This window comes from Corvus hawaiiensis, chromosome 1 (genome assembly GCF_020740725.1).
Source record: "Corvus hawaiiensis isolate bCorHaw1 chromosome 1, bCorHaw1.pri.cur, whole genome shotgun sequence".
Lineage (NCBI taxonomy): Eukaryota > Metazoa > Chordata > Aves > Passeriformes > Corvidae > Corvus > Corvus hawaiiensis.
In genome coordinates this window covers 4,425,225-4,449,879 of record NC_063213.1, presented here as the reverse complement: position 1 = coordinate 4,449,879, position 24,655 = coordinate 4,425,225, and the positions used below count along the sequence as shown (strand labels likewise).

The window sequence follows — 24,655 nt, the reverse complement described above, 5'->3', positions numbered from 1 at the left end:
AAGTGAAGAATGAGAATCTATAGAAAGCCAAGGCTGTTTGGAACCTTTGGCTATTCCTTTAACCACATGCTGTTGTTCTCTCGGTATCTGTCCCCCTTTCCCAGGTGGCAGAATAATGTAGTTAAGTGGGCTTGGGCTCCTTAGCTCCTGGGTTGGGACCAGCTTTACCACACAGAGACCAAATACATGTCCCTGTGCTTGTTAGTGAAGTGACATCTGTGGTAGCTGTTTTTGGGGTTTCTCAGGGGAATGAGTGTATGCGGTGTTTTACAGTGGTCACATTCCAGGGGAAGGGCAGCATCCCTTTCCTTCAGAGGTGCTGAAACCCTGAAGCCAGGCTGGCAAATGCCTGATCTCCTCTTGCAGCCCTGCAGGGACCGGAGTTTGTTTGTAGCCTTTTGTGGTTTTCTCTTTGGTTTTCTGGGCTTGCGTTTATGCTTTTCTTGCTTTCTAAAATGCTCTGAGCTTTTTGAAATCCTGTTGATCAGCTGTGTGTAGGAGCTTTTGTGTGAAGAGCCTTGTAGGATTTTGTAGGGTGCTTTGTGCAGAACTTGTAAAGCAATATGTAGGACTGTATAGCAGGGGTATAATTATTCACATTCCAACCTACAGGCAGGATTAATGATTGTTTCACACAGAGAATATTCTCTGCCATGTCTGTGGGTGCAGGTTATAGGGTAATTTCTAGAGATCCCTGTCATTTGCATGCAGGTTCTTGCCACCTGTAGAGCTGACAGCCTTGAATAAAGTGGGGCCCTCCTTCAGAAATACACGTGGAGATAAGCTTCATCCTCTAAAGATCCTTTGTACTTATATGGCACTAAATACTTCCAAACTCTGTGCAACAAAAGAGTGTTTTTCTCCAAGGACTCGCCCCTTCTCTGTTTCATAGCCTGTGCTGCCTCGATAAAATATCCTGTGGTTTGCTGCATCTCAGACAAGATGTACAGAAAATGTTCTTCTAGGGTAGGTCCAACACACCCCTTGTGCAGCCATGCCCAGCTCTTACTGATGCCAGGGATGGGTGGCACGTGTGCAAGGGCTGTCTTTGGGCCCGCTGCTGGGATGTACCAGGGTTGTCTTCTTCTGTTGGTTTTTTTTCTCCTAGCTCCCATGGCTCCTGAGAGTTTGGCAGGGTCAGTAGATGACCCTGAATGAAAGGCACACATAAATATGTGGTAAAGCACAGAGTCTCAGTAGAAACTGTGCTGGAGAAAAACATCTCTGCTGCCCTTTTACTTGGCACGTGTTAGGCTGTTAATGTGGGCCAGCAAAGAGCTGTGGCACTGGGAGCTGGCACTGTCGTGTGAGTGGAGCAGGATGGGCAGAATTGATTCCATGTGTAGCTGTGCTAGTGGGAAGATGGGTTCTTGCAAAGTTAAGGCTTTCCTACCAGCTTTTATGCCATGCTTTGGCCTGTCCTTACTGTTTTGGAGCTGCTGGTTCCTGACCAGGTCTGCACCACTGACTGTGAGGTGTCACTGCCTTAAGAACACCCTGAGCTTAAACAAGGCAGACAAAGGGTGAGATATCTGCTCTGCAAGGGTGAGAGCCTGAGGTACAAATGGATTTTGAGGGAATGCTTGAGGAGCAGAGTGGAGGAATGGGCATAATGTGCTGCTTTAGTCAAGGTAATGGAGGAAGAGCACTGGGCAGCACCAGCTGTGGGATGCAGAGTGTGCTAATGTTGGGATTTTCAGGAGCTAGTGCACCAAAACCAGAGTCCTTGGCACTCTGGTTTGACATACTTGACATATGGTCATACACACTTGACATATGGTCAAGCATCAGTCATAGCTCTGTTTCTTTTTCCATGTGAACCATCAGTCTTGCAAAGAGGTTTCAACAAGCCCTCTGCATGATAACAGAAGGTCACTCCTCTCTTAGGGTTATCTGGGGTCTGCACGAAGCTACTGAAGCTCTGCTTAGGAGGCACTCACAATCCAGCAGATGCATTTTTGACCTCCTGAGTCAGAAGTGGGCGATCCAGCAGCTGGGCAGAAACTCCAGTGAGCTGAAAGGGAGAGCAGCATTTCAAATGGAGCATAAAACCCAGGGAATAGACAGACAGACATGATGCTGTTCTGGTTTCCCGAAGCAGGGATTTCACTGAACTTGGTGCACAGTCAAAAGGCATCCTAAGAGGCTGGGAATTCTGTAGGAGAAACTATTATTCATTTGCAGTCATAAGGCATTTCAGTGTTTTCCTTCTGCTGTCACCAAAGTGGTTGCCACCAAAAGAGGATTTTAACTCAGTTCAGCTTTTCTCTTGAAACCACATTTAAAAGGAGATTTAAAGTGTCTTTATAATACAAGGCAGTTCAGGGTCATGTTCTCCATGTTTCTGAGATGTCTCATGTTTTTCTGCTGACTCTGCCATGTAAACAGCAGCGGAAAATAATACAACTGTATGTTATTGGCACAAGCACACTGGAAAGGGAGGTCGATGTTCTGGGGAAGATTTAGCTATTTTTGCTTCTTCTGGGCAGAAAATGTCTTCACTCTGTGTCCCTGAAAAACCTTATGCAAAGTCAATTTTTTTTTTTTTTTTCCCCCATAAACTTTTTCAGTGGAAATCCCCTTCCAGGTTTTTGGTGGCCAGCAAAAGAGCAAGGAAACTTGGATTAAAATCTTTTTGGGTTCTGGATTTTCAGATAACTGGGGATTGTTTTTATTTACTTTGAAGAAATACATGTTTCAGAACATTATCCACAAATTATTTAAGAGCCCCATTCCAGCATCACCATTTCAGTGGAAACATTTGCCAGAAGCTTTATTTTGCTGGGTTTTTTCCATGGAAAACCAGGCTGCTGAGCCATCACTTCATGTGCCTGCCAGCCCTCTCCAGACCAGGAGTGTTGCAGGAGGTAGGATGGATGAGACCCACACTGTTTTGAGGAGGAGAATTTATCTATGTGCATCATTCCAGCTGCTTCAGGGCTAGAAAATAGGCTCTTGCTTATTAGTTTAAAAGTACCCTAAATTTGCCTTAAATCAAGACTTAGGAATCCATCCTCAGAGAGATCAGCATGGAGAGGAGGGAGATGTGTAGGCATCCCACTGGAAAAGAAGAAATTGAGGGAGATTGGGTCCATCTGCTCAGAGCTCCCCTTGACAGGACCAGTGAGAATTTTCCAGCAGGTTTCTCTCTTCCTCCTGTGCAGCCCTGTCCTGAGCCTGGTGTTTCTGCCAGCACATCCTGACGTCGTGTCCCTCGTTCGGGAGCGTCATCCCAGGGCTGGGCTCCCCGTGGCTGCAGCTGTGAGCGGTGGTAGCTGCCAGCAAACCCTCCCCAGCTTTGGCTGTTAAGGGGCTTCTCTTCCCTGCATGGTGCTGGTCAGTAATGGGCGAAGTTTTGGGAAGAGCAGGGGAAGATGAAGCCAGGGAATGTGGGGGCGGAGGGAAGCCAAGCCTGGCACAGGGGAACTGGCTGTACGTGCAGCACCACGAGCTCTGCACATACTGCATGAAAGGCACTTCTTAAATAAAAAAATCAGAAGGGAACATGAAAGGCTCCAGTGGGTGCCAGCAGTGACTGGGAGTCTCCGTGCTGTCCCGGCTCTCTGTCCTCAGGACACGCTGTGCTCTTGTCTCACAAATACGGCTTTGCATTTGTGCGTGTAACATGGAGCAGGAATCCCTCCCAAAGCACCTTGCTGCAGAGAGTAACCGAGGTCAGGTGCTCAACCAGTGCCAATTTGCAGAGTTTCTCTGAGTTCAGGAATCCTAAACAGATCTGACCAGTGCTCTGCCTGTCCAGAAGTGCCTCACAGCCTGCCCCATCCCCACTGGAGCTGACATGTAATCCCACAGACTCCAGGACAGTCCCTTGGGGGCCTCCTCTCCCTGCCTGGTGCTGCTGCTGTTTCTTGAGTATTAGGTCCAGTGCAAAGAGCATCTGTGATGTGTCAAACAGGCACATCTGGGCTTTTCTGTCTGTTTCTTCCTCTGCCTCAGGGTGGGTTAATCAGCATTATCCAGTATATCCCATGTGCCTTGTGTTTTCCCCACTATGAATTAAGCCTGCCATGAAGTACCCCTGTTGCCCTCTTCCTCTGACCCCTCTTTTCCATTCCTCCCCTCCTCCAGCAGCCCTGGGACTGCCGGAGGTTTTGTTAACAGGGCAGGCTAGGGCTGGAGCAGGGAATTGACCCTGAGCTCCAGAGCTCTGCTCCCAGCACCTCCCCATGTTCCTCCCAGCTGGAAGAGCATGCATGGATGCAAAGCAGCAGCAACCAGTGCTCCTGGAGGTGTGAAGCTGCATGAATGACTTTGGGCAGCACTTCTACCCAAACAGCCTGGCTGAAAAGGGATCTGCTTCACTCCAGCAGTTCCCAGGCATGCACAAGCCTAAGCGCTTTGTTTAATTTCCTTACCTGCTGGGAAATAGCTGGTGTCTTATCCCCTTTTAAAGTTTTTGGCAGGAAGTGTGACTCTGGAAGGTCAAACACAGCTGATCTATGGCTGGGAGTAGTTGTTACAGGCAAAGGCTTAATGCGAGATCATGCAAAGTCTTTGTGCTTGTGATAAATCTTGTTTAACTCCCTGGGTTCAGAGTCAAACAGGGCATGTACAGCTCTTTGTAGAATCATAGTCAAAGGGTTTCTGGATAACAAATGGGCTGTTGGAGCAAGAGATCCCAACAGTGCAGGAGCAGACCCACACCTCATTGCAGCAGCAACAGAAATGCTCAGCAGAGCTAAGATAGAGCACTTATACTACACTGAATCCTCCAGCAGCTTTTTGAGTCAAGAGCCACCTGAATGTCCTTGTGCTGCATTCCAGATTGGCATCTGCTAAGCAAACGAGGGGCTGCTGATGCAGTGATTTATCCAGGGTGCCCGAACTGCTCAGTAGTTAAAAGCCTGTTTATTTATCTTCAAAGAGAGGATGCTGTACTTCCCAACTGGTTTTGTTTTAAGGCTGGTGGAAAGCCAGTTCATTATGAGTGCTGCAGCACTCAAGAGATTCTCTCCTCTTGATCTTGGCATTACTTCAGTTGGAGTTTTTTCACTGTGTTCTTATCCTGCAGGAAATCTGTGAAGGAGAAAATAGGAAGAAGGGAAAAAAAAAGTAACTCAAAGCCATATGACTTTTATTTTTACAATCTGAGCAAGGAGTCAGAAGGAACATGTAGCATGGGACAGACAAATCTGTGTGTTTGGTATAAATCCAGCAAAAAAGCCTGATTTAATGATCTTTAATGCTGGTGTGACACTGTTAACATTAGCAGCTCCTGATGCGTATCTGCTGAAGTGAAAGGTGGGAATTCAGGTTCGTAGTGTTGATCACGCAGATGGATTTATGCCAGAGATCCCTCTGGCACAGTGACTGTGATGCAGAACAGCAGCAGAAGAGGCAGAAGTGTTGTGTTGATAAATCAGTGTTGACGTTCCATGATGGGATAGGCCTCCTTCCAGTACCTTTCTCTTGTGCTTAGCCTGGGCATGTTGTTAGTAAGAACTGGTAAGAGCGCCACAAAATGGGAGGAAACACATCCCCATGTGCTTTCTATCTCCTGAAGGATGTGTGCTTTTCAGAAGTCTGCATGAAAACAAGTTGTTGTGCTGTGTGAAAGCTCACGTTGCACGATGCCGACCAGCTGAAGCTCCAGCACAGAGCTGCACAGATCTCCGTCAGCAATTCCTTGCCATGGAGTAATGACAGCACAGGGATGGAGGGGAGGGACTACAGGGAGTCAGGCAGAGCCAAGACTGTGCAACTGGGCCAGGCAAAGGCAGCAATCCCTAAAGCTGGAAAAGGCACGAGGATAGAGTGGATTTGGGGAGTAAAGGAGTAAATCTTCATAAAGAAGCTGTGGAGTTCTCTCCCAGGTGCAAAATGGAAATCACCTTCTGCTAAAGGAGCCCTGGGAGGGAGCCAGAGGAAGCTTTGCTGTCTGTGCACAGGATGCACAGGGTAGAGGCACTGGGGCTATAGATGGGGAGACAATTCCCTTGGCCAAAGATGGGACAAACTGATCCCATAGGTCACTACTGCCCTGGGGTTTTTGGATTTGAGGGCTGATTTTCCTTCCTCTTTACTTTCAAATAGGGAAAAGGGAGAGAAGAGGGTATTTGAGCGCAAATCATTTTCCATATAACAAGTGTTTCAGTGATGTTGCACTGGGCACAGCCAGGCTGTTTCCCAGGTGGCTGAACAAGGCAGTGACCTGCTCCAGGGAGGGAATGCCCAGAGGTCAAAGGGGAGGTGGGTTTGGAGTTTGTGGTTTGCTTTGAGATGGACTGATTGTACCACAGCAGAACTCCAGAGCTCTTTCCTTTCCGGCATGGCACCTGGATACAGTGACAACTCTTAGGATCAGGGGTGTGTTGAAGATCAGGTCTGCTACAGTAACAAACTTTCCCTGTTGCCACAGCTTTGGAGGATGCCCATAAACAGCATCGCACCTCTAGCTCCACTCCCATCCGCGCGAGTTCCAACCCAGCAGCATCTCCAGGAGATCTCTGGGATCACTGGAACAGCATTTCTGGAAGGATTCGGATTGGCAGGTTCTGTCCTTGACCTGTGTCTGTCCCTGTCCTAGGCTCTCTGCACACCGGCCGGAGCTCTCCGCCGCCGGGGAGCGTTCCCGAGGAGCAGCAGCAGATCGCCCGCCAGGGATCCTACACCAGCATCAACAGCGAGGGCGAGTTCATCCCCGAGACCATGGACCAGAACGTGAGTGGGGCTGGGGTGTGGGTGAAACTGGGACAGCGCTGGGTGCGAGGAGGCTGAGCTGTGAGAGCCCTTCCCACCATTAAATCCCCAGCAGTGCCTGTGCTTGGGGCTCGGGCCAGCTTGTTCCAGGAGTGGGTGCCCCCGGGCTTGACATGCCTGGGAAAGTTGGGCCTGATTTCCAGGAACCCTGAGAGCCAGCTCCAGTGGGGATGGCAAATGTGCCCGGCACCTCAGGTAGCTCTGGAGCAACACAGATCTGGGGCACACATGTGCACCAGCTGCCAGGCCCTCGTGGCCACAGCATTCCCAGATCCCGGGACCACGAGGAAATGTGCCAAGAAACTGATTGCCTGTGATTGCAACAGCCCGGGGATATCAGCAGCTCTGGCTGCTTCCCATGTGGTGTTTCTGCCTGAGCTCCAGTTACAGTTCTTGGCTCTGCCCACAGCCTCTGTGGTTTTGTGTCTCTGTCTTTCCCCCATTTTATATATTTTTTAACTTTCTTAATAAGGAGATTGTATATCCCAGTCCCTCAGTAATAAAAGAGCAGCAAGTTCCTCAGTGCTGAGCAGTACCTCATCCTTCAGTCAATTTGGTACCCACGAGGAGGGAATCTGTGCAGTGTTGAGGGACCAGAGTGGGAGCAGCTTATACCTCCCTTTTCATTTGCATTTCTGCTCAATCTATAGCTCTGAAGAGCTTAGTGTAGATCCTGTGAAGTCAGCTGGGCTGTCTGGGCACATGTCATTCTTGCAAAGCTCCTGGAAATATAGGACTAAGATCCAGAGTTTACAGGAAGGACATGGAGGGACATCTGGAAGGGACTAAGCTTAATCCATCAGGCTGCTGTGCTTGGCCCCCAAGGATGTCCCTGGGGTGATGTGCGTTTCCTACACTCAAAAAGCACCCACTAGCTCCACATTTGCATGCAGGCTGTGCCAGTGTTTCCATGGCAAAGTTGTGTTTTCAACAGTTTATTATACAGCCCTTAATAAAATAAGAAGTCACTCCGGGTGAGTCTTGGCAGCGTCAAAGTGCAGATGTATCATGTGCTCCTTGCAGCCAAAAGTTGGCTCTCTGTTGTTTTCAAATGCCTCCCAAACATGTTGGGGAGGATTAAGACAAAGTGTGTGTGTGCATACAGGGGGAGGGTCCCCATGACCCCCTTGGGTGTAAATCAGCCCAGCTCCACCGGCTGTTTATGGAGCTCCATTAATTCAGAGCCCCAAGCCTGCTCCTGATGAAGGTTCCCAGATGCTCTCCTTGCTTTTCCCCAGCATCACGCTGTGGGTGGCCTGCAGCCCTTTGCTGGTGAATGAAATGCAGGGAAAAGGGGTTTGGGGAATGGTTTGGGGTTTTTTGGTTTTCATCATTGAGCAGCTGTGCTTTCTCCTACATGGGCTTTGCCTTTAGAATGTCCTTGTACTGCTGCTTCCATAAGTGCCTCATGGAAAACCACTCAGAAGCTGGAGCTGGCTGCCTTTTGGGGAATGCCCCTGTGCAAGCCTGTGATGTAACTGTGGTCTTGAGACCAGCCTGGCAGATGAGCAGAGGCTGAGTATGGAGCATGCTCCAATTCCCAATTTTATGCTTTTGAGAAATGAGTCTGTTTCAGCATTTACTGCTGGAAGAGACCTGGCATGGCTGGCAGAAGTGGGGAGTGGATTCTACCAGAGTTCTTGCTGCTCTTTGGCCTAGTGCACTTTGAATGAGGAGGTTTTGGGGTAAAAACTAGGAAGCAGAGAAAAATTGCACTTTGCAGTTGGGACTGCCTGGCCAAAACAGCAGGAGCTGTTATGAGAACCATCTGAGGGAGGGCTGACAGGAACAGCCTGTGGAAAGGGAGGCTGTTGGGGAAGGAGGAGCGATGTGTGAACCAGCAGAGTGTGGCTCCACGTGGTGTTTAACCCTCGTCGCTGAGCTTTCCCAGGAATGAGCTGTGGAGCAGGGGTTGGTGAGTGTCCATAGCCAGGAGGGAGCATGGCACTGTGGCAGCACAGCGTGGCCTGGAGCAGACTCTGCTCCGTGTGGAAGTCCACACAGCCCCAGGGTTTACCACTCCATACAAACCCTCTATTGTTACTAACCAGCTATAAATAACCCTGGCCAGTACAATGTCTCATCCAGGAAGCAACACAAATGCAGCTTTTGACTCACTGGGCTGGTGAGAGCCAAGCCAGTTCCTCCAGCCAAAAACCCTGATGATGCTGTGCTTATCAGCAGAGAGGAAGGCTGGGCTTGTGTGCCAGGGCAGCTCGGGAAGTCAGGAGTCCAGGGCTTGCAATCCTGGCTGTGGTACACAATATCCACTTGGCCTTGGGCACATCGTTTGTGTCCTGATACATATTTTCCTTTTGTAGTAGTATTATTATTTCTCACAAATACTTTGAGCACTTTGAATCTCATTGACTTCTCCGCACGCTTTGAACATCAGGGTGCTAATTATCTTTGCTTCAGTTTTCCTACCAGCAAATAGCAGTTGGAAAGAGCAATAATGCAGGGAGGGCATAGTAAGTGGATGACCCTGCAGAGGTCTGCTAGTTCTGGAGCTTGAAGAGCTACAGTGCATGGTCTTATTGTTTCCCCTTTTCTTTCTCTGTCAGATGCTTGAAGCTTTCATCAGCCCTGATGACTCGCTGTCTGGGAGCTGCCAGTCACTGGACAGGTCTGTGGACAGGTGAGTTGTGTGTGTCACCGTGTTCACAAACTGAACTGCAGCCTCTGCTCCGTAGTGGGAGAACAGCCAGATCAGTGGCATCCCCTGAGGTTTCTGTTGGGATGAGGATGCACCTGAGCAAAACAAATTTATCTTTATCGCTGAAAACCAGATCCTAGCAACAGATGTCTGTGCAATGGTATGATTTGAATTGCAGCAATCTGAGCTGGACAAAGACAGCCTGGCTTTGTGTGACCAGGTCTTCTTTTTTGTCTTTTGAGATGAAAATTCTCCTAGAATCACACAATGGTTTGGGTTGGAAGGGACCTTAAAGATCATCCAGTTCCAACTCCCCTGCCATGAGCAGGGACACCTTCCACTAGACCAGGTTGCTCCGAGCCCCATCCAATCTGGCCTTGGACACTTCCAGGGATGGGCATCCACAACTTCTCTGGGCAACCTCTGCCAGGGCCTCATCACCCTCACAGCACCTCTTCCCCCTCTGGCTCTCTGCAGTCACCAGGTCAATATTCCATCAGCCTCTCCATGCCTCCTCCTCCCTGGGCACGCTGTCTGCTCTCCACCGATCACTGGCAAACTCAGCAGGCCCTGTGCAGTGCCAGCAGCCACAGATGTGTCAGTCAAGGTGCTGAGGACACCAGATGAGCAGTAACTAAGTTTAGCCACTCAGCAGGAAGCAACTGGGACACGCTGTACTAACCCAGGCTGCGATTCAGTGGCTGGTGCCATTGAGCTCGGTCCCAGCTCACACGTGCACAGAAACCGTATGTTTGCTGCTGTGCAGGGTGAGCTGTGGATAAGACACAGTGTCCTTTTGGGAAGCAGTCTATTTTTTTTTCCATCTGCATCAAAGATTTTCTATTTTTTTCCGCTGTTGCTGTTGCCATACAGCACCAAGGCTGCGTTCCAGCGGGCCTGCGTTGGGTTGATTGTGTAGCATGCTTCGGGTTTGCAGCTCTGTGCTCTTTGGATCTGTCTCAGCATCGAGGTCCATTTCCTTTTTGTGGCTTTTAATAATTTCCTGTGATGTATTTGCTCATTGTTACGGCCATATCGAAGCTGGATTCCTTGTGTTCCCAACCTCTCTGCCCCAGCTTTGCTTTTACATAGATTTTGCCAGGAAGAACAGAGTAACAACAGGCTGGTTGTTACTCTGCTGTGAACTGAGAGAAGAGTTTTACACCTTTAGCTCTCTGTGAGAAGGTGGCATGGCCTGATTTCATGTGCAAAGCAGGCAGATGTGTTCAGTCATAGGTCTAGGAGCTGGAAAAGGCACAAGGAGGGCTGTACTATTCCAAGGAAGAGGCGTAAGTAGGGCTATTCCTGCAAAGAGGTGGCAGAGGCTTTGCAGCCAGTTGCTTGGGATGGCATCAGCCCAAGAGGACAGAGCGAGTGACCAGGCTGAGGGTTAGGAACAGCACCACAAACTCCTCTTTGCCACAGCAGTGATCAGCTTTGATGTGAGTAGGTTTCAGAGCACTTTGCAATGCAGATTTCTGCTCTGTGCCCATATTGTTAAAAGAGAGCGTGGATAACCAACATGCCAGATCACTCTTTAAGAGTCTGGGGTGAAATTGGGATTGCTGAAATCTCCTTGCAGTGTTTTTTCATCCTCTCACTGTAGTTTAAAGACCTTGAGCCTTGAGGCACCAGTCCCACGCTCTCCCTCCTGGTCTCCTGGGGAGGCTGCATGTTCCCAGAGGTGATGCAGTCTCTGTGTGAGGAAGGTGGGAGGTGATGTTGGAGAAAAGGGAATCCTGCATGAACTGAGCATGACTGAAGGACTCTGGTGCATCTGCAGCAGCTGAACGATGTTCATGGAAAGCAGAGGTGTGTGGTTGAACCCCTGAAGTTGAGGGAAAAGGAACCTGCAGCCCTCCTTCTGTGCTGCCTTGTGCACAGGGGTGATGATCTTTGGCTGTTTCATTTCAGCCTGGTGACTGCAGGTTTTGCAGCATCCCCTTTGTTTGCCACAGGAACAAGCTGTGATCCAGCCAAAAAAACAATCTTCATTCTTGTGCAGGATGAGGATGGGGGCTCAGTGATCAGTGGTTTCTCCTGTCCTTTCCCATGTCTATTAATAGCCTTTCTGATATCATAAATGAATCCTTCTTTTTTTTTTCATCCCTTTACAGCCCTCCCTTTCCCCAAACCCCTGTTCCTGGAAGGAAGAGCCATCCCAAAGACAGTCTTGATTGCATGGGTAAGCACTCTTGGTGGTTTGCATTTGCTATGTAGTAAAGAGGCTGGATAAAGACTATTAGAGAGATGGCACTGCATGAAAAGTAATTAAAAGCAATCAAGCAAACCAGCTCCATGGCTTAGGTGATACTTCAGAATTGACCCTGCAATGATCAAACAGGAATGTTCTCTAAAATCAAAAAGCCCAGCGCATCGAACACAAGCAGGGCTGCTCTTGTCTTCATTAACCCTTCTTGACGCTGCAGCAATAGTGGTAGCACTGAAGAACCTTTAGGCCTGATTTGGGAATCAAGTGACAGCAGCAACAGTCCAAACTGGGCAGCTGGGGCCCTGAGGTGGATGGATGCAAGCAAGTAAAAAGCTGTCGAGAGATCTGTGTTGGTAGATGTTGCTGAGGGGGCCATGCTCTTGTGTTTGCTGACAACTGCAAGGTGCTGAGAAGCTGGGAACAGCCTTGTAGGATCAGATTTTGTCTCTCTTACTATCTGGGAGTTGCCCCTTCAGGATCTTGACTCCCTACATAGCAAACCCCAGCTCTCTAGGGAGTTATACCTCTTCCACTTGTATGAATCTGCAATAGTGCAAATGCTGTGAGAGAAGTGGTATTGGTGCTTGCACAGATCATAGGTTACTGCTTAATCACTTATAAACATCCAGCTGGTTAAATAATGGAAACTCTGTAATATTGTAATGACTTGCACTATTAAAAATGAGCAAATGGCAACCAGCCTGTGGCAGGATAACTCATTGCTGGCCTGAGGCAGGGTTTCTAGATTGAGCTGCAGAGATGAAGCTGCAGTCAGCCCTCGTTGCTGAAGGTTTTAGTGCTCCCCCCGTGGCACTTTGCTCTGAGACACCTCTGGGCACTGTCGCTCACACGTGGCTCACTGAGAACCTCTTGCCCTGTCCTTGTTGCTCCTCTTGCTGGCCATATTTCAGCCATTATGTGCTCTTTTTGGCAATCACACCGAAGTGCAGCAGAGGCCAGGAGCGGCCTCTGAGGAGCGGCTGCTGGCCCCGGGCTAAGGCAAACAAACAGTCAGAAGGGGCTGTGTCATTAGAATTGGATGGAGGAAAAACAGCAGGTGAAAGAAGGGGGTGGAATGACAGATATTTTAATCTCAAGTTATTTGGTACTACCAGCAATGGCTTCCTGTGCTGTGGTTTTTATTAAAAAAAATGTCCTTATCTTGCGTGTCCATCCATCTCTCTCATCATCCAGTGTCTGAACTCTGATGATCTTTAATCCCTCCTGTATATTCTATCTTTCTAGCATTTAAGCAAATAAATATAAAAGTTTGGAGCTCTGGGGGTCTAAATTGGTTTTCAGAGGGGAGGAGTCACATCTGAGAAGAAAGAGCGGGGAGATACCATCTGGTGTTAGTCAAGTGCTGGGTTTTGCATTGCCCTGGAAATAGCTGGTATCAGGGCAAAGGTTTTGGAGTAGATGTATCAAGGCCTGACCCTGCCTGGCAGTTTTGTTTCCATGCTGATTTTTGCGTTTTCCATGTGCAAATAAGATATTTTAGTGCTCTGCCTTGGAAACCAGGCATGGTCTGTGTTAATCCTCTGCCTTGCACTTCAACACTGTGGGCCAGGGTCCATAAAATCAGCAGTTCCTCTGCTTTTGGGGGCACCAAGGGCAGTGTGTTTAACCTTGATTTTCCACTGAGGAGTTTGTGACTGTGGGCAGATTTCAGAGGGAGCCTTGGGGAATACAGGGTTGTGTAAATGAACACCTTGTCACCTCCTTCCTGCCTCTAACTCAGTGTTTCCCATAAGAAACACTCTGGGCATTTGGTACTGAGCTGATCTCAGAAATACCTGTGTCTTCTTTCCTCCTGCCAGATTTTGACATCCCATTCTGTGAGAGGTTTGGGAAAGGTGGGACGTTCCCAAGGCAGTACCATCTCTCCCAAAGTCGCAAGGACTACAGTGACGGTAAGGAAATGGTGATCAGTCCTTGATGGCTTGTGACCATGCCTGGGACTGGAAAGACTTGGGAAGGAGAGGTTTCTGGCAAAGGGAGGGACCACCAAGTAATCTGGGATTCCCTTGTGTATTCTGAAGGGCATTCTCTATGAGACTTTGCAGCTGTGCTCTTGGGAAGTGCTGAGCATCTACAGCCTGTCCTCTGCTTACACCTCCTCTTTTAATTTAGCTGTGGGGATGATTGGCATTTCTCATCCCTGGCAGTATCAACCTTTCTATTCCCCTAAATTGCTTTCTTTTGAGGATGCTTTTTGTGACCTTTACAGCAGGCTTCTCACAGAGCTGTAGGAAATCCCCAAGCAATTTCAGGGTAGCAGTATCTGTTTGCTTCTCTGTTTTAAACTGGTGAGCTCTGAGCTTTGGGGCCCACTCCATCACTGTTTTCCTGCTCATTCTTCCACTGTATGAAACTGAAAATGGTGGGAGGCAAAAATTCCCTTGGGGAAAATGTACTGAGGACGTGCAGAGAGCATACTGAGCTTTCCAGAATGAGCTTCATCTCACTGACACCCCTGAGAAAGCAGGTCTGGCCCTGCTGTGTGGTCATTTGCATGTGGACTTAGGGGATGGCAGGGATAATTTGCAATGTAAATCCCTGCCTGTTGAGTGTTTAATTGTGATTAACAACCAACAAGCCCCCTGATGTAATTAAACTGTTGCAAACCCCTCTGGAAACATCTACATTAGATGTAATGCCTGCTGTTATCAACTCTTAAATTGAATTTAAAATCTTCACAGGGTTCTGCTGCAGTTTCATTATACTTGCTTTGTTTAATTTGAAGAGGTGAGGATCTGGGTAGTGACGTGAGAAGGCGGTGACAGGTGGATCCAAGCTGGTCCATGTGTTGTGGCTGTAACTTTCCCCCTTTTTCCCCTACAGGCCGGAGGACTTTCCCCAGGAGTTACTTCCCACAGGAGAACCTGTTTCAGCTCGTCCCTTCCAGCAGAACCAAGAGCTTCACTGGGGACAGCAAGCTCAGCACCTTGCAGTACGACGAGTACAGGCCCAAGTGTTGGAACAATTGTGAAAAGGGTCTGCAGGTCTTCAGCACCTCCCCTACGAAAGCCAGGAACTGTGAGTGAACCACAGCCCCAAGTGCCTGAGCTCTCAGTAGAGCTGGGGTTTAGCACAAAATTGAGTTACTGTGACCTGCTGAGTTACTGGGCATCAGCTGAGCCAGCCGTGGGTGAGCTTTGCCCCCCAACATGAGGCACATTGCACCAGCTTCTGTTTCATGAGAAAGGTGTAGTACAATACCCTGTGTCTTACCTTGGCCTTGGGCTGAGAGCTGTGTGGGGTCAGCTGGTGTGCAGCACTTGCTGGGTTGCAGATGATTGCTTGTGTGTTGGACTGTCAGTGTGGTCACACAGCAGAAGCTTCCCGGAAGACTTGGGACATGGGAGCAAATGCATCCAGAGTTTCTGTTCTTGGCTGACATTGCTGTCACCCCAGCACCCAAAGATGGTGTTGCAAGCTCCTCTGCTATTGCACAGCTGCCCATGATGGCGAAGCTGGTGCGTTTTGGGCCTGTTTAGTGATGGATAACATCCTAGGAATGACTCCTTACTGGTCCCTGCCTGGGCTGCTGCTCAGCCATCCTGTATCCCGCTAAACACTCCCACAGCAGAAGGGAAATTCCAACATTGGCTAAGAAAAGAGTTTTTAGAGGAAAGACTCTTAATGAAATAGGACTTTTCTGGTATTTGTTTCTGCTTTATGCTAATGCAGACTGGGAGACATTCCCCCCACACCAATAGCACCAGTGCAGTTAAAACTGGTTTGTCCTGCTGCCTCTGGGAGAGAGTGGCTTGCTGACTGCCCTGCACTCTGTAGGGTCAGCTGGACCCTGATGCTGAAGTCTCCCTGCTGTGCTCTTCTCTCAACCCTCTGCTCTCTCCTGTAGCTCTGCAGGCACCTGTGAACTGGAGGCTGGGGAAGCTGCTGGGAAGAGGAGCTTTTGGGGAAGTTTATCTCTGCTATGATGCTGACACTGGGCGGGAGCTGTCGGTGAAGCAGGTGCCTTTCGACCCTGACAGCCAGGAGACAAGTAAAGTGAGTACAAGGGCAGGGCTGTTCTGAGGCTCCTTGGGGAACTGTGGGCTGGGGGCTGAGGGTGGAGGTGTCCATGTCCCTGGAAGGCACTGTGTGGAGACAGGGTGTTGTTTTCCCTCTCTGGAGTAGTCCTGAATGGCTTGTGGCACTACTCAGAGCTCTGTGGTGACTTCTCTGCCTCCCAGTTCCTTGGTCACATTGGCCTGCTCTGTCTCAGGTATCATCTCTTGCAGGTCTGTCTGATCTTCCTTAATTTTGTCCTCCTTGCTCCCTTCACCTTCTCCCCACTGTGGGCAGTGACTTCACTGTCACCTTTCCAGAATAGGAAAGCCATAAATAAAAAAAACTCCAGAAAAACTCCTTAAACACAAGTAATAATAAGTGAACTTGTCCCAAAGACAAGCCCTGTCTTTCTCCTTGCCTTTCTCTTAGGGCAGTGGTCCTCCTTCCTGAGCCTCGTGTGGCCAATGTATTCATGGGCAGCTTCACAGCTGCTACAAAAATCATGCTCAGCATGGAGCAGTGTTTATATCATATTCCCAAAGACAGCATTCCCGTTCATCAGGAAGCCTGTCTGTGTTGTTACAGGAGGTGAATGCTTTAGAATGTGAGATTCAGCTGTTGAAGACTCTCCGTCACGACAGGATTGTGCAGTACTACGGGTGCCTGCGGGATCCTGAGGAGAAGAAACTGTCTATCTTTGTGGAATACATGCCAGGGGTAAGTGTGGTTCCTGCTAGAGACTTTCCTGAGTGGCAGAAAACAGATTTAGAGTGTCCTGGGCTTTGGTGAAATTTGAATCCAGCTGAGCTGCTGTACAGCTGATGAACTAAACCAAAGCAGTGGATGCATCCCTAAGGCTTGGGAAAGCGTAGGATGTGAGTCAGATGTCATGGTGAAGCCCCTCAACATGCACTGGGTGAAATGAAAAGCCTTGCAGGCAGGTTTTAGGTTTGAATCCTGAAGCAGGGTGTGTTCATAGTCTGGAATCTGAGCTTGGTGAATGTAGGACGTGATCCAGATCCTGCTCCAAACACTGTGGCCTGAGCCCATCCTTAAGTATTTACTGCAAATCCCTGCAGGAAAAGCTAATAGTGCAACTGTCCACCCACAGCTGTCACCAATTATTTGTGCCTTTCAGCACATGTGTATTAAAAGCAGTGTTACTCACTTAGAGCTCTCTGTTGAGGACAGAGCTTTTCGTGGGCAGTGTTATCCTCTTGTGCAGGAGTGGCTTCAATTTGTGGCTTTGCTGATACAGGATGAAATAGCCATGGGGAAAAAGATCAGAATGTTTTGAGGGAGTTTAAGCAGGGACTGGGGAATGTACACGGATGAGTTGAGCATCTCTTTGTGTTTGGGAGCTTGTGAATTACATCAGCTATTAGACTGATGGTGTAAAACAGCATAATGGTATTTACATTGCTGGAGGATCTGTTCTCCCAAGTCCCTCCTGTCCAGCTGGATCTTTTCCCCAGAGTGTTGGAGAATAAACCCTTGTTTATACAGAGATTTGTAAGGTCAGAAGGGACAATTAAGTCATCTGGTTGCAAATAATTTTGGTTGTTAGTAAAGATGCCAGAGGCTCTCCGAACATCTCCTGCATGTGAGTGATCAGGTGGACTTCCATGCCTCTGAGTCCCTTCCAAGCCCTGTCCTCCCTCTATCCCTGTGGGCATCTCACCTTCAGGCCCTTCCACAAGGCATGGACCCAGAGGAGTAAATCCCAGGAATTGCAGCAATCGCCTTGCTGCTTATTCCACGGCATGCCAATGTTTGTTAGCAGCCAGGAAACCAGCATTTGATGCTGGGGCAGTGTCCAGCAGGGCTGGAAATTCAGTGTTTGTTTTTTTAAATGATAAAGCCGAGCTCTGACCAAATACAGATTGACTTGCTGCTGCAACAACAGCTCATTTCACAAAAGCAGCTCAGGGCTCTGGTTTCCAAGGCCAGTGGAAGTGAGGGAGTTCCCAAACTTTGCAGGACAGCACCTCTGCAAAGCTGGGTCTGGCCAGGCTTCCAGTTTAGGACAGTCAGCTTGGTAAAATCTTCACAGGGCCAAGTTTGGGTGCACCCTTAGCCTGCCATTCTTATGATGGCACCCATTTAATAGCTGACTCTGTAGTTTCTGTCCTCCCCATAGATTATTTTTTTTATCTGTGCTTGGAAAACAGAATGGTCCATTTGACCACAGGCCTCAAGGAACCTGTTTCCCCTTCTTTGTTTGATGTCCCCTCATCAGGGTGAGCAGGGGCAGGATAAGAAATCTATTTTGGTGGTGGCGAGGGAGCATACCCTGCATACAAATTGTACGAGGGGGTCATTTAGAGCATCTCAGGTTGCTTCAGCAGTGCTCAGAAAGGAAAAGGAGAGGCTTATCCACAGGATCACCACCAGCCTCAAAAGAAGCCAAAACAGTAGCTGGGCAGAGCTGCAGCAGAGATGGGTGGATGTGGAAAAGCTAATAGAGTTTGATGGGCTGGCTTGGAGCAGAGCAGCCGCTATTCCCAGAACAGGACTGGCAATCTTGGGTCAACCCTGGAGCTGCAGGATAGGCAGAAACAGGATGAGTTTCCCCTCCCACTTCCCAGCTAACTTTGAATACTGGAGGTAAGAGCTGAGTGTGAACCCCAAATCTGCCTCTGGTTCACCCCTGCTAAAACCCAGCTCTGGCACAGTGAGACACATCAATTTCCAAGTAGCCTGAAAATACAGCTGAAACCAGGAGAATGATAAATGTCTTCACCCCTGCTTCATTTCCTCTTTGATCAATACAGTCAAACCAGTTTGAGCCTGCATGCCTGGGTCAGAAATTCAAGGACTTGCAAATGGGTGGTCTTGTTGGAGCAGGCCCTCGTGGGGCTGGCTGTCCCTCGTGGCTGGAGGTGCTCCTTGCTGTGCAAAGTTTTGGGAGGAGGCTTTCAAAGACTCATTATCTTGGCCCTGAAGAACTGGCTCCCTACAACTCCCTGAAAGCAGATTGTAGACAGGTGGGAGTTGCTCTTTTCTCCCAGGTAACAAGTGATAGGAAAAGAGGACATGGCCTCAAGTTGCACCCGCAGAGATTTAGACTGGAACAATTTCTTCACTGAAAGGGTTGTCAAGCATCAGAACAGGCTGCTCAGGGAAGTGGTGGAATCACCATCACTGGAAATGCTCAAAACCACACGGTTTAGTGGTGGGCCTGGCAGTGCTGGGTTAATGATTGGAATGGATGGTCTCAGAGGTTTTTTCCAACCGTAAAGATTCTATGAGTCTAATTAATCGAGTTGATACTCTCATTTGAGTTGGAATTCCTCATCAGTTTGGTCCTTCTCCACGAGCTGTCGCTGACACCCCTCCAGCCACTAGAGGGGGAAAAAGGTCTGTGGTGTTGGCAGGAGGAAGCTCTGACAGACACCAAACCATTCCTTCATCTCCCCAGGGACCTGGGACACGAGGACAAGTCTTCAGTCTGTTCAGCACTTAGTGGATTTTTGCTGTTTCTACAAAGAAGGGTTTGGGGTTTTCTGAGCTGGAAAATAGAGTGGTCAGGAAGGTTTAAGAAGTTCCTGTGACGTGATGGTTCCTCTGGTCCTTAGGGTTGGTGTGTGTTGTTTCTGTGCAACAGGGCTCAATAAAGGACCAGCTAAAAGCTTATGGTGCTCTGACCGAGAATGTCACACGGAAGTACACCAGGCAGATCCTGCAGGGAGTCTTCTACCTACACAGCAATATGATTGTCCACAGGGATATTAAAGGTGAGTGGGTAGTACAGGGAAGCTCCTTGTTAGCTCATGTTTGTTCAGCCCAGCCTCCCCCTGCCCCAGCACAGATCCTTGTGCTCAGCACAGCACTGGGATCTGCTATTTGAAGTATTTCTGCCCCTGCCCTTCACCAGCTTGAACCATGAAAATCTTGAGCAAGCAGCTGAAACCAAAATTTTGTGCTGTCTTCTCTCTCAAGGGATTATTGTTAACTGCCCTTACATGTCTGAAAACCTGGTGTAACACAGCCAAGGACTGAGGCTCCTTCCTGCTGTCTGTGGGTGGGCAGGATGATCTGTTGGCCCCCATGCACTGCTCATTTTTGGGAAACCTGCTGAGTGAGGGGATGCTGGTGGGAGTCAACCCTCTGGGAGAGCAGCTGCCTTAGGAGAGAAGGATTTATGCGGAGTCCAACCCACCACAGCCCTTTGGGCTCCCTCCTGCCGGGCTCTTTGCCTGTGCCCTTCCTGCTCTCCTCACTTCAGGTTGCTGCTTCATCTCTTGGGGGTCTTGTCTTTGCTTTTTACCCCAGGTGCCAATATTCTGAGAGATTCTGCTGGAAATGTGAAACTTGGAGATTTTGGGGCCAGCAAACGCATCCAGACCATCTGCATGTCTGGAACAGGGATTAAATCTGTCACGGGAACACCATACTGGATGAGCCCGGAGGTTATCAGTGGAGAGGGCTATGGAAGGAAAGCTGATGTGTGGTAAGGAACGCAGTAAAAACCCCACCACTGCTACTTAAATCAAACAATCCTTTTGGGAGGCTGTAATGGGAGCAACGGGTGTAGCTAGTAGTAGGAAGCAGTGCAAAGGATGGAAAATAGGAGATACATGGTAGGATCAACTGTGCAGATATCCAGAGGGAATGTGTTGTAGCTAAATTCCTATAACAGGAGCACTCAGAATCACAGCTTGCTTTTGGAAGCTCTTGTCTTGGGTGAGTCTCACGTCCAGCTCATCCCCATAACTGCTTTTTAATTCTGGAAAGCAGGTTGACAAAAAAGGTCACTAAAAGAGCTGTTGAGTTTTGTTGGCCCTGACTTTGGGTTCACTTAAGCCCAGCTCAGAGGATCTTCAATGGCTTTCCCAAATCTGCTGCTGGATGTTTGCATGTGGCTCAGGCACAAAGACAACCAAAATCATTGGCTGCTTGTGAATGTTTTGATCTGTGGAGGATGACAGATGGAGCCTGGAAGAGTTGGGGTAACACTACTAATCTTCCCAGTATATGAGGAGGAAGCACTATCTTCACAGTGTGCTTTCCATTGGGTGCCCAAGCAAAGAGGGTCAACAAAAAATAATCCTTCCAAGAGAACCCTCTTTGGGTGGGAAAACCAGAAAGTCCTTAGCAGGTGTCCATGTACCCTGCACCACCTGCTCTGGCTGATGGGAGGGGAATGTGGTTTAACTTTTTAGGATCAATTATGAATGGAGGTGGCAGAATATCTCTGCCAAGACCAGGACTCTTGAGCAAGCCTAGGGAAACCTCTTGGGCTCTTTGCTGCTCATCCCACGTGTTCCTTCCCAGATTAAGTTGGATGTAGGCAAACATGTTTCATTCTCTCTCAGCTTCCTAGGGAACTACATGCTATTGCTGAAACTGTGCTGTCTGAACCTGTGCTTGGGTTTCCCTTTAGGGGATGCTCCAGTGAGCTTTTAAGAGACTTAGCATCTGCCACTTAAGGTAGGCAGAAAAGCCACCAGCTTTAATTAAAGCAAGGCTTCTGTGTTCACTCCTGCTATGGGAGTGGAAAGTCCAGTGCCAAGGACCTGTGTGCCCAGGGAGCTTCAGGGGACTGGGCATACAAGGGACATGTGCCCGTCTCCTGCAGGTTTGCTCCCTGCACAGTCCCTTTAGGCAGGTGCAATCCCAGAGCTGATTAAACTCGAACTGCAGGGCCACCGCCCCAGTCCCTCACCCTGTGCTTGGCATTGTTGCAGGAGCGTGGCCTGCACCGTGGTGGAGATGTTAACGGAGAAACCACCCTGGGCAGAGTTTGAGGCCATGGCGGCGATTTTTAAAATCGCCACGCAGCCGACCAACCCCCAGCTCCCCGACGGCGTCTCCAGCTCCTGCCGCAACTTCCTCAAGCAGATCTTCGTGGAGGAGAAGCGGAGGCCGACGGCCGAGGACCTGCTGAGACACCCCTTCGTCAACTGCGGGCTCTGAGCCCTGGCAGCGGGGATGGGAAGCACTGGCAGGAGGGTCGGACCTCACCCAGGGCTGTCCTGACAGTCCCTTCTCGCTCGTTGCTCCTCGGCCCCTGCCGCGTTGTTGGATTTTCAAGCTGCGCTTGGGACTGTTGGCGCCGGGAATTCAGAGCGAGGGATTTCCGTGCGGGTGCCGGACCACGTAACCTCCCTGCCGCCAGCGGTACCGGGGCCGTCCCCCTCGCCATGGAACTGCTCTCTGGGGGGAAGTGTGGCAAGCGGGAAATGTCCCCCCCAGCGCGGCGGCGGTGCTGGCAGCATCCCCGGGACCGGTGGGGGAATCGGATGTTCAGTGGCCATCACCACCTTTCGCAGAGGAACAGACAGGGCCTTCAGCCAAGCCGGAGGAGATGATCCTCAGACCACAGAGTCGGGGGGACCTGGGCGTCCCCGTTCACAAGGGGACCACCCCCGCTGGAGCAGCTGGCGGCTCCGGCGGGGCGGCGTTTCACACTGTCCTGTGCCTTACGCGGTTACAATCAAGGAGTGATGCTCGGCTCGGATCTGGTGTGAGGATGCAGCAGCCGTGTTGACTTTGCCTTGGTGTGTGTGTGTGTGTGCGTGTGTGAGTCTGGGAACAAGGGGGTCTTCTCGGGGTGCAGGAGGTCTGTGCCAGGTACACCCGCGGACGGATGCCCGGGACCCCTGCCACGGGCTGAGGAATGGTCAAATGATGATGGTGGTGTTTAAATGCTGTCGATGGCAGGGCTGAGCAGCAGCCAGGTTGTGTTGGGAGCCATTGGGATTCAGGTGTGAGCTGAAGGGAACCTCAGCAAGGACGGCTCTGCTCACAGCCACAGTTCTGCTGAGCCGTGCCTGTGCTGCTGCGCTGGGGCTGGAGAGATGCCATCGTGTTCTGGAGGTGAAGCTGCAGGGAGAGCCCAGTGGGTCTCTGTAAAACCCAAAAGAGTGCCTAAAATTAGGCAGAGAGGACTGGTGCCTCCTCCTCTGTGCCTTGTGAGCCATTCTCAGGTACAGGGAAGGGGAGCATCACTTCCATGGTGGTGCTGAAGGGAACAGCTGCAGGACCGTGGAGCCTCAGACTGGGAGAGTGGAGCTGCAGCAGTTGAGGGCTGCTGGAAGCAGATTTCTTCCTGCAGTAGGCTTGAAGTTGTAGGAGAAAATGGGCCAGTCAAAAGTAGAGCTGGACTACAGTCTCTGACCAGCACTACCCCACTGGAAAACCTGGGCAGGAAGTATGCACAGAGTCCCTGGAAGCTAGTTAATTAATTAATCAATCAGACCTTGGGGGGTTTTGGATAAATTAGTTGCACCATCCCACCTCCCCCTTCTCTGCTGCATTAGCTGTTTCCACCGACTCAGCAAAGGGTTAAAAAAGCAGTTACCAGGAGGTTCCGTCCTCAGGCCAGTGTGTCAGACACAGGTTTATTATAATGCTGGTTTTCAGTGAAAATGAAAAGTGTTGCTTAGACTTAAGAGGAAAGTGAAGAATTGGTTGTTTGTGTGAACACATCCTTGAATTCTTCCATGAGGAAGAGATCAAGACTTTGCACCGCTGGTGTGGCGGTGGGAGCGTGTCCGTGTCCTCAGCTCTGAACAGAGAAGCAAGGTTTAGGAGGTTGCCCAGAGTAGCTGTGGATGTCCCATTTCTGGAAACATTCAGGGTCAAGGTTGGATATTGCTTGAAGCAACCTGGTCTGGTAAAGTGTCCCTGCCCATGACAAGGGGTTGGAATGAGGTGAGCTCTAAGGTTCCTGCCAACCCAAACCATTCGAAGATTTCATGATTTTAAGAATTACTTCAGTTTTTAAAAAAATAAACACTGTGAGTATGAGAGCAAATTAAAATAAATACCTAAAAGAATTCCCTATAAATTTGCCTGAAAGCTACAGGGGCTGGTTACTGCCCAAGCCGGGATCCAGGGAAGTTGGGATCTGGTGGAGCAGCACCAGGGGTTGTGTGTCAGTCAGCCATGGTGGTGATGAGCAGCTCCCCATGGGGAGGGGAAAAAAGTCTCCTTTTGCTGAGGGGAATGAAGAATTTTATTCTGTGAATAGGACCAAATCCATCAGTCTGGTCAGTACTACGGGATGGATGGAAGCAAACACAAGGGAAAAAAAAAAAAAATCAATGTTGTCTGGGAATGGGTTTGGCAGAAGAGGGTAACAAAGTGTGTGTTCACCAAAGCTTAAAAAAAAAAAAAAAATCAAAACCATTTTTATGCTGTTTTCTCTTCTTTCATTGAATCTGGTTTGGGTTTTCTCAGCCTTTCAGTGGTGGGTGGGTGTTTTCCTTCTTTGCAAAGACTTGAGAGCCAAAGGGGGCTCCTGGCTGCCCCAAAATGCTCTCAGGGGCTTCATACCACCTAAATCCTCCCATGGATGGATGTGGCTCGTGTGTGTGTGTGTGAGTGTGAGTGCGAGACACTCCTCAGGTGCCTTTGCCTTTCTGGCTTGTAAAACCCTTGCAGTATTCTGATGTACAGAATGGAACTAGGAGAAGTGAATGGAATTATTCTGTTATGTAAAGTCATTTTCTGTTTGTTCAGTTTGTTTTTATTTTATTTTGCCTGTAGCGGGCCGTGCGGCTTTCCCTGCACACTGCCGCGTATCCATGGAGAAATGAATTCCTTTTTGGGGGGTGGACTGGAGCAGGACATTGGAACAGGCTGTCCAGGAAAGTGGTGGAGTCACCATCCCTGGAAGCGCTCAAAAGGCATGTGGATGTGGCATTTGGGGATGTGGTTTAGTGGTGAACGTGGTTGGACTTGATGATCTTGGAGGTCTTTTCCAACCTTAATAATTCCATGATCCTCCATTTCTATTGCCTGTCCCCTGCTCACCAGTACAGCCCCTTCCCAGCAGGGCAGTCCCCAGCATGGATGGGGGGCACAGGGGGCACTTGGTGTGGCTGTCCTGGGGGCAGTGGGGCCAGGGAGTGACAAGAAGTTGATGGTTCCCCAGGATTTCTGGAACAAATGGATCTGTGCAGTTCTCTGACCTGATGGGCTCTGCATGTCCCTTTGTCCTGACATCCCGCCTTGGACTCTGAACGCACAGGCTTTTGTGCTTCTAAACCTAATTTTAATTTATTTTTATTTTAAAATTTTGGAGTTTTTTTCTTTAT

General features: G+C 49.4%; 1 protein-coding gene across 5 annotated transcripts in view; it reads left to right on the top strand.

The window, feature by feature from the left end:
* LOC125331517 (mitogen-activated protein kinase kinase kinase 3-like) overlaps nucleotides 1–24,061 on the top strand; it is a 75,961-nt gene extending 51,900 nt beyond the window's left edge. For all 5 annotated transcript variants that reach the window (XM_048315723.1, XM_048315963.1, XM_048315642.1 and 2 more), the window contains 10 exons: nucleotides 6,548–6,681; nucleotides 9,285–9,358; nucleotides 11,494–11,561; nucleotides 13,409–13,501; nucleotides 14,433–14,627; nucleotides 15,457–15,605; nucleotides 16,194–16,325; nucleotides 19,216–19,345; nucleotides 19,884–20,061; nucleotides 21,299–24,061. In XM_048315723.1, coding sequence (XP_048171680.1) covers nucleotides 6,548–6,681; nucleotides 9,285–9,358; nucleotides 11,494–11,561; nucleotides 13,409–13,501; nucleotides 14,433–14,627; nucleotides 15,457–15,605; nucleotides 16,194–16,325; nucleotides 19,216–19,345; nucleotides 19,884–20,061; nucleotides 21,299–21,527 — 1,382 coding nt within the window. In that variant the 3' untranslated portion in view covers nucleotides 21,528–24,061. The remainder of the gene's footprint in view (nucleotides 1–6,547; nucleotides 6,682–9,284; nucleotides 9,359–11,493; nucleotides 11,562–13,408; nucleotides 13,502–14,432; nucleotides 14,628–15,456; nucleotides 15,606–16,193; nucleotides 16,326–19,215; nucleotides 19,346–19,883; nucleotides 20,062–21,298) is intronic.
* The last annotated feature ends 594 nt before the right edge of the window (nucleotides 24,062–24,655 follow it).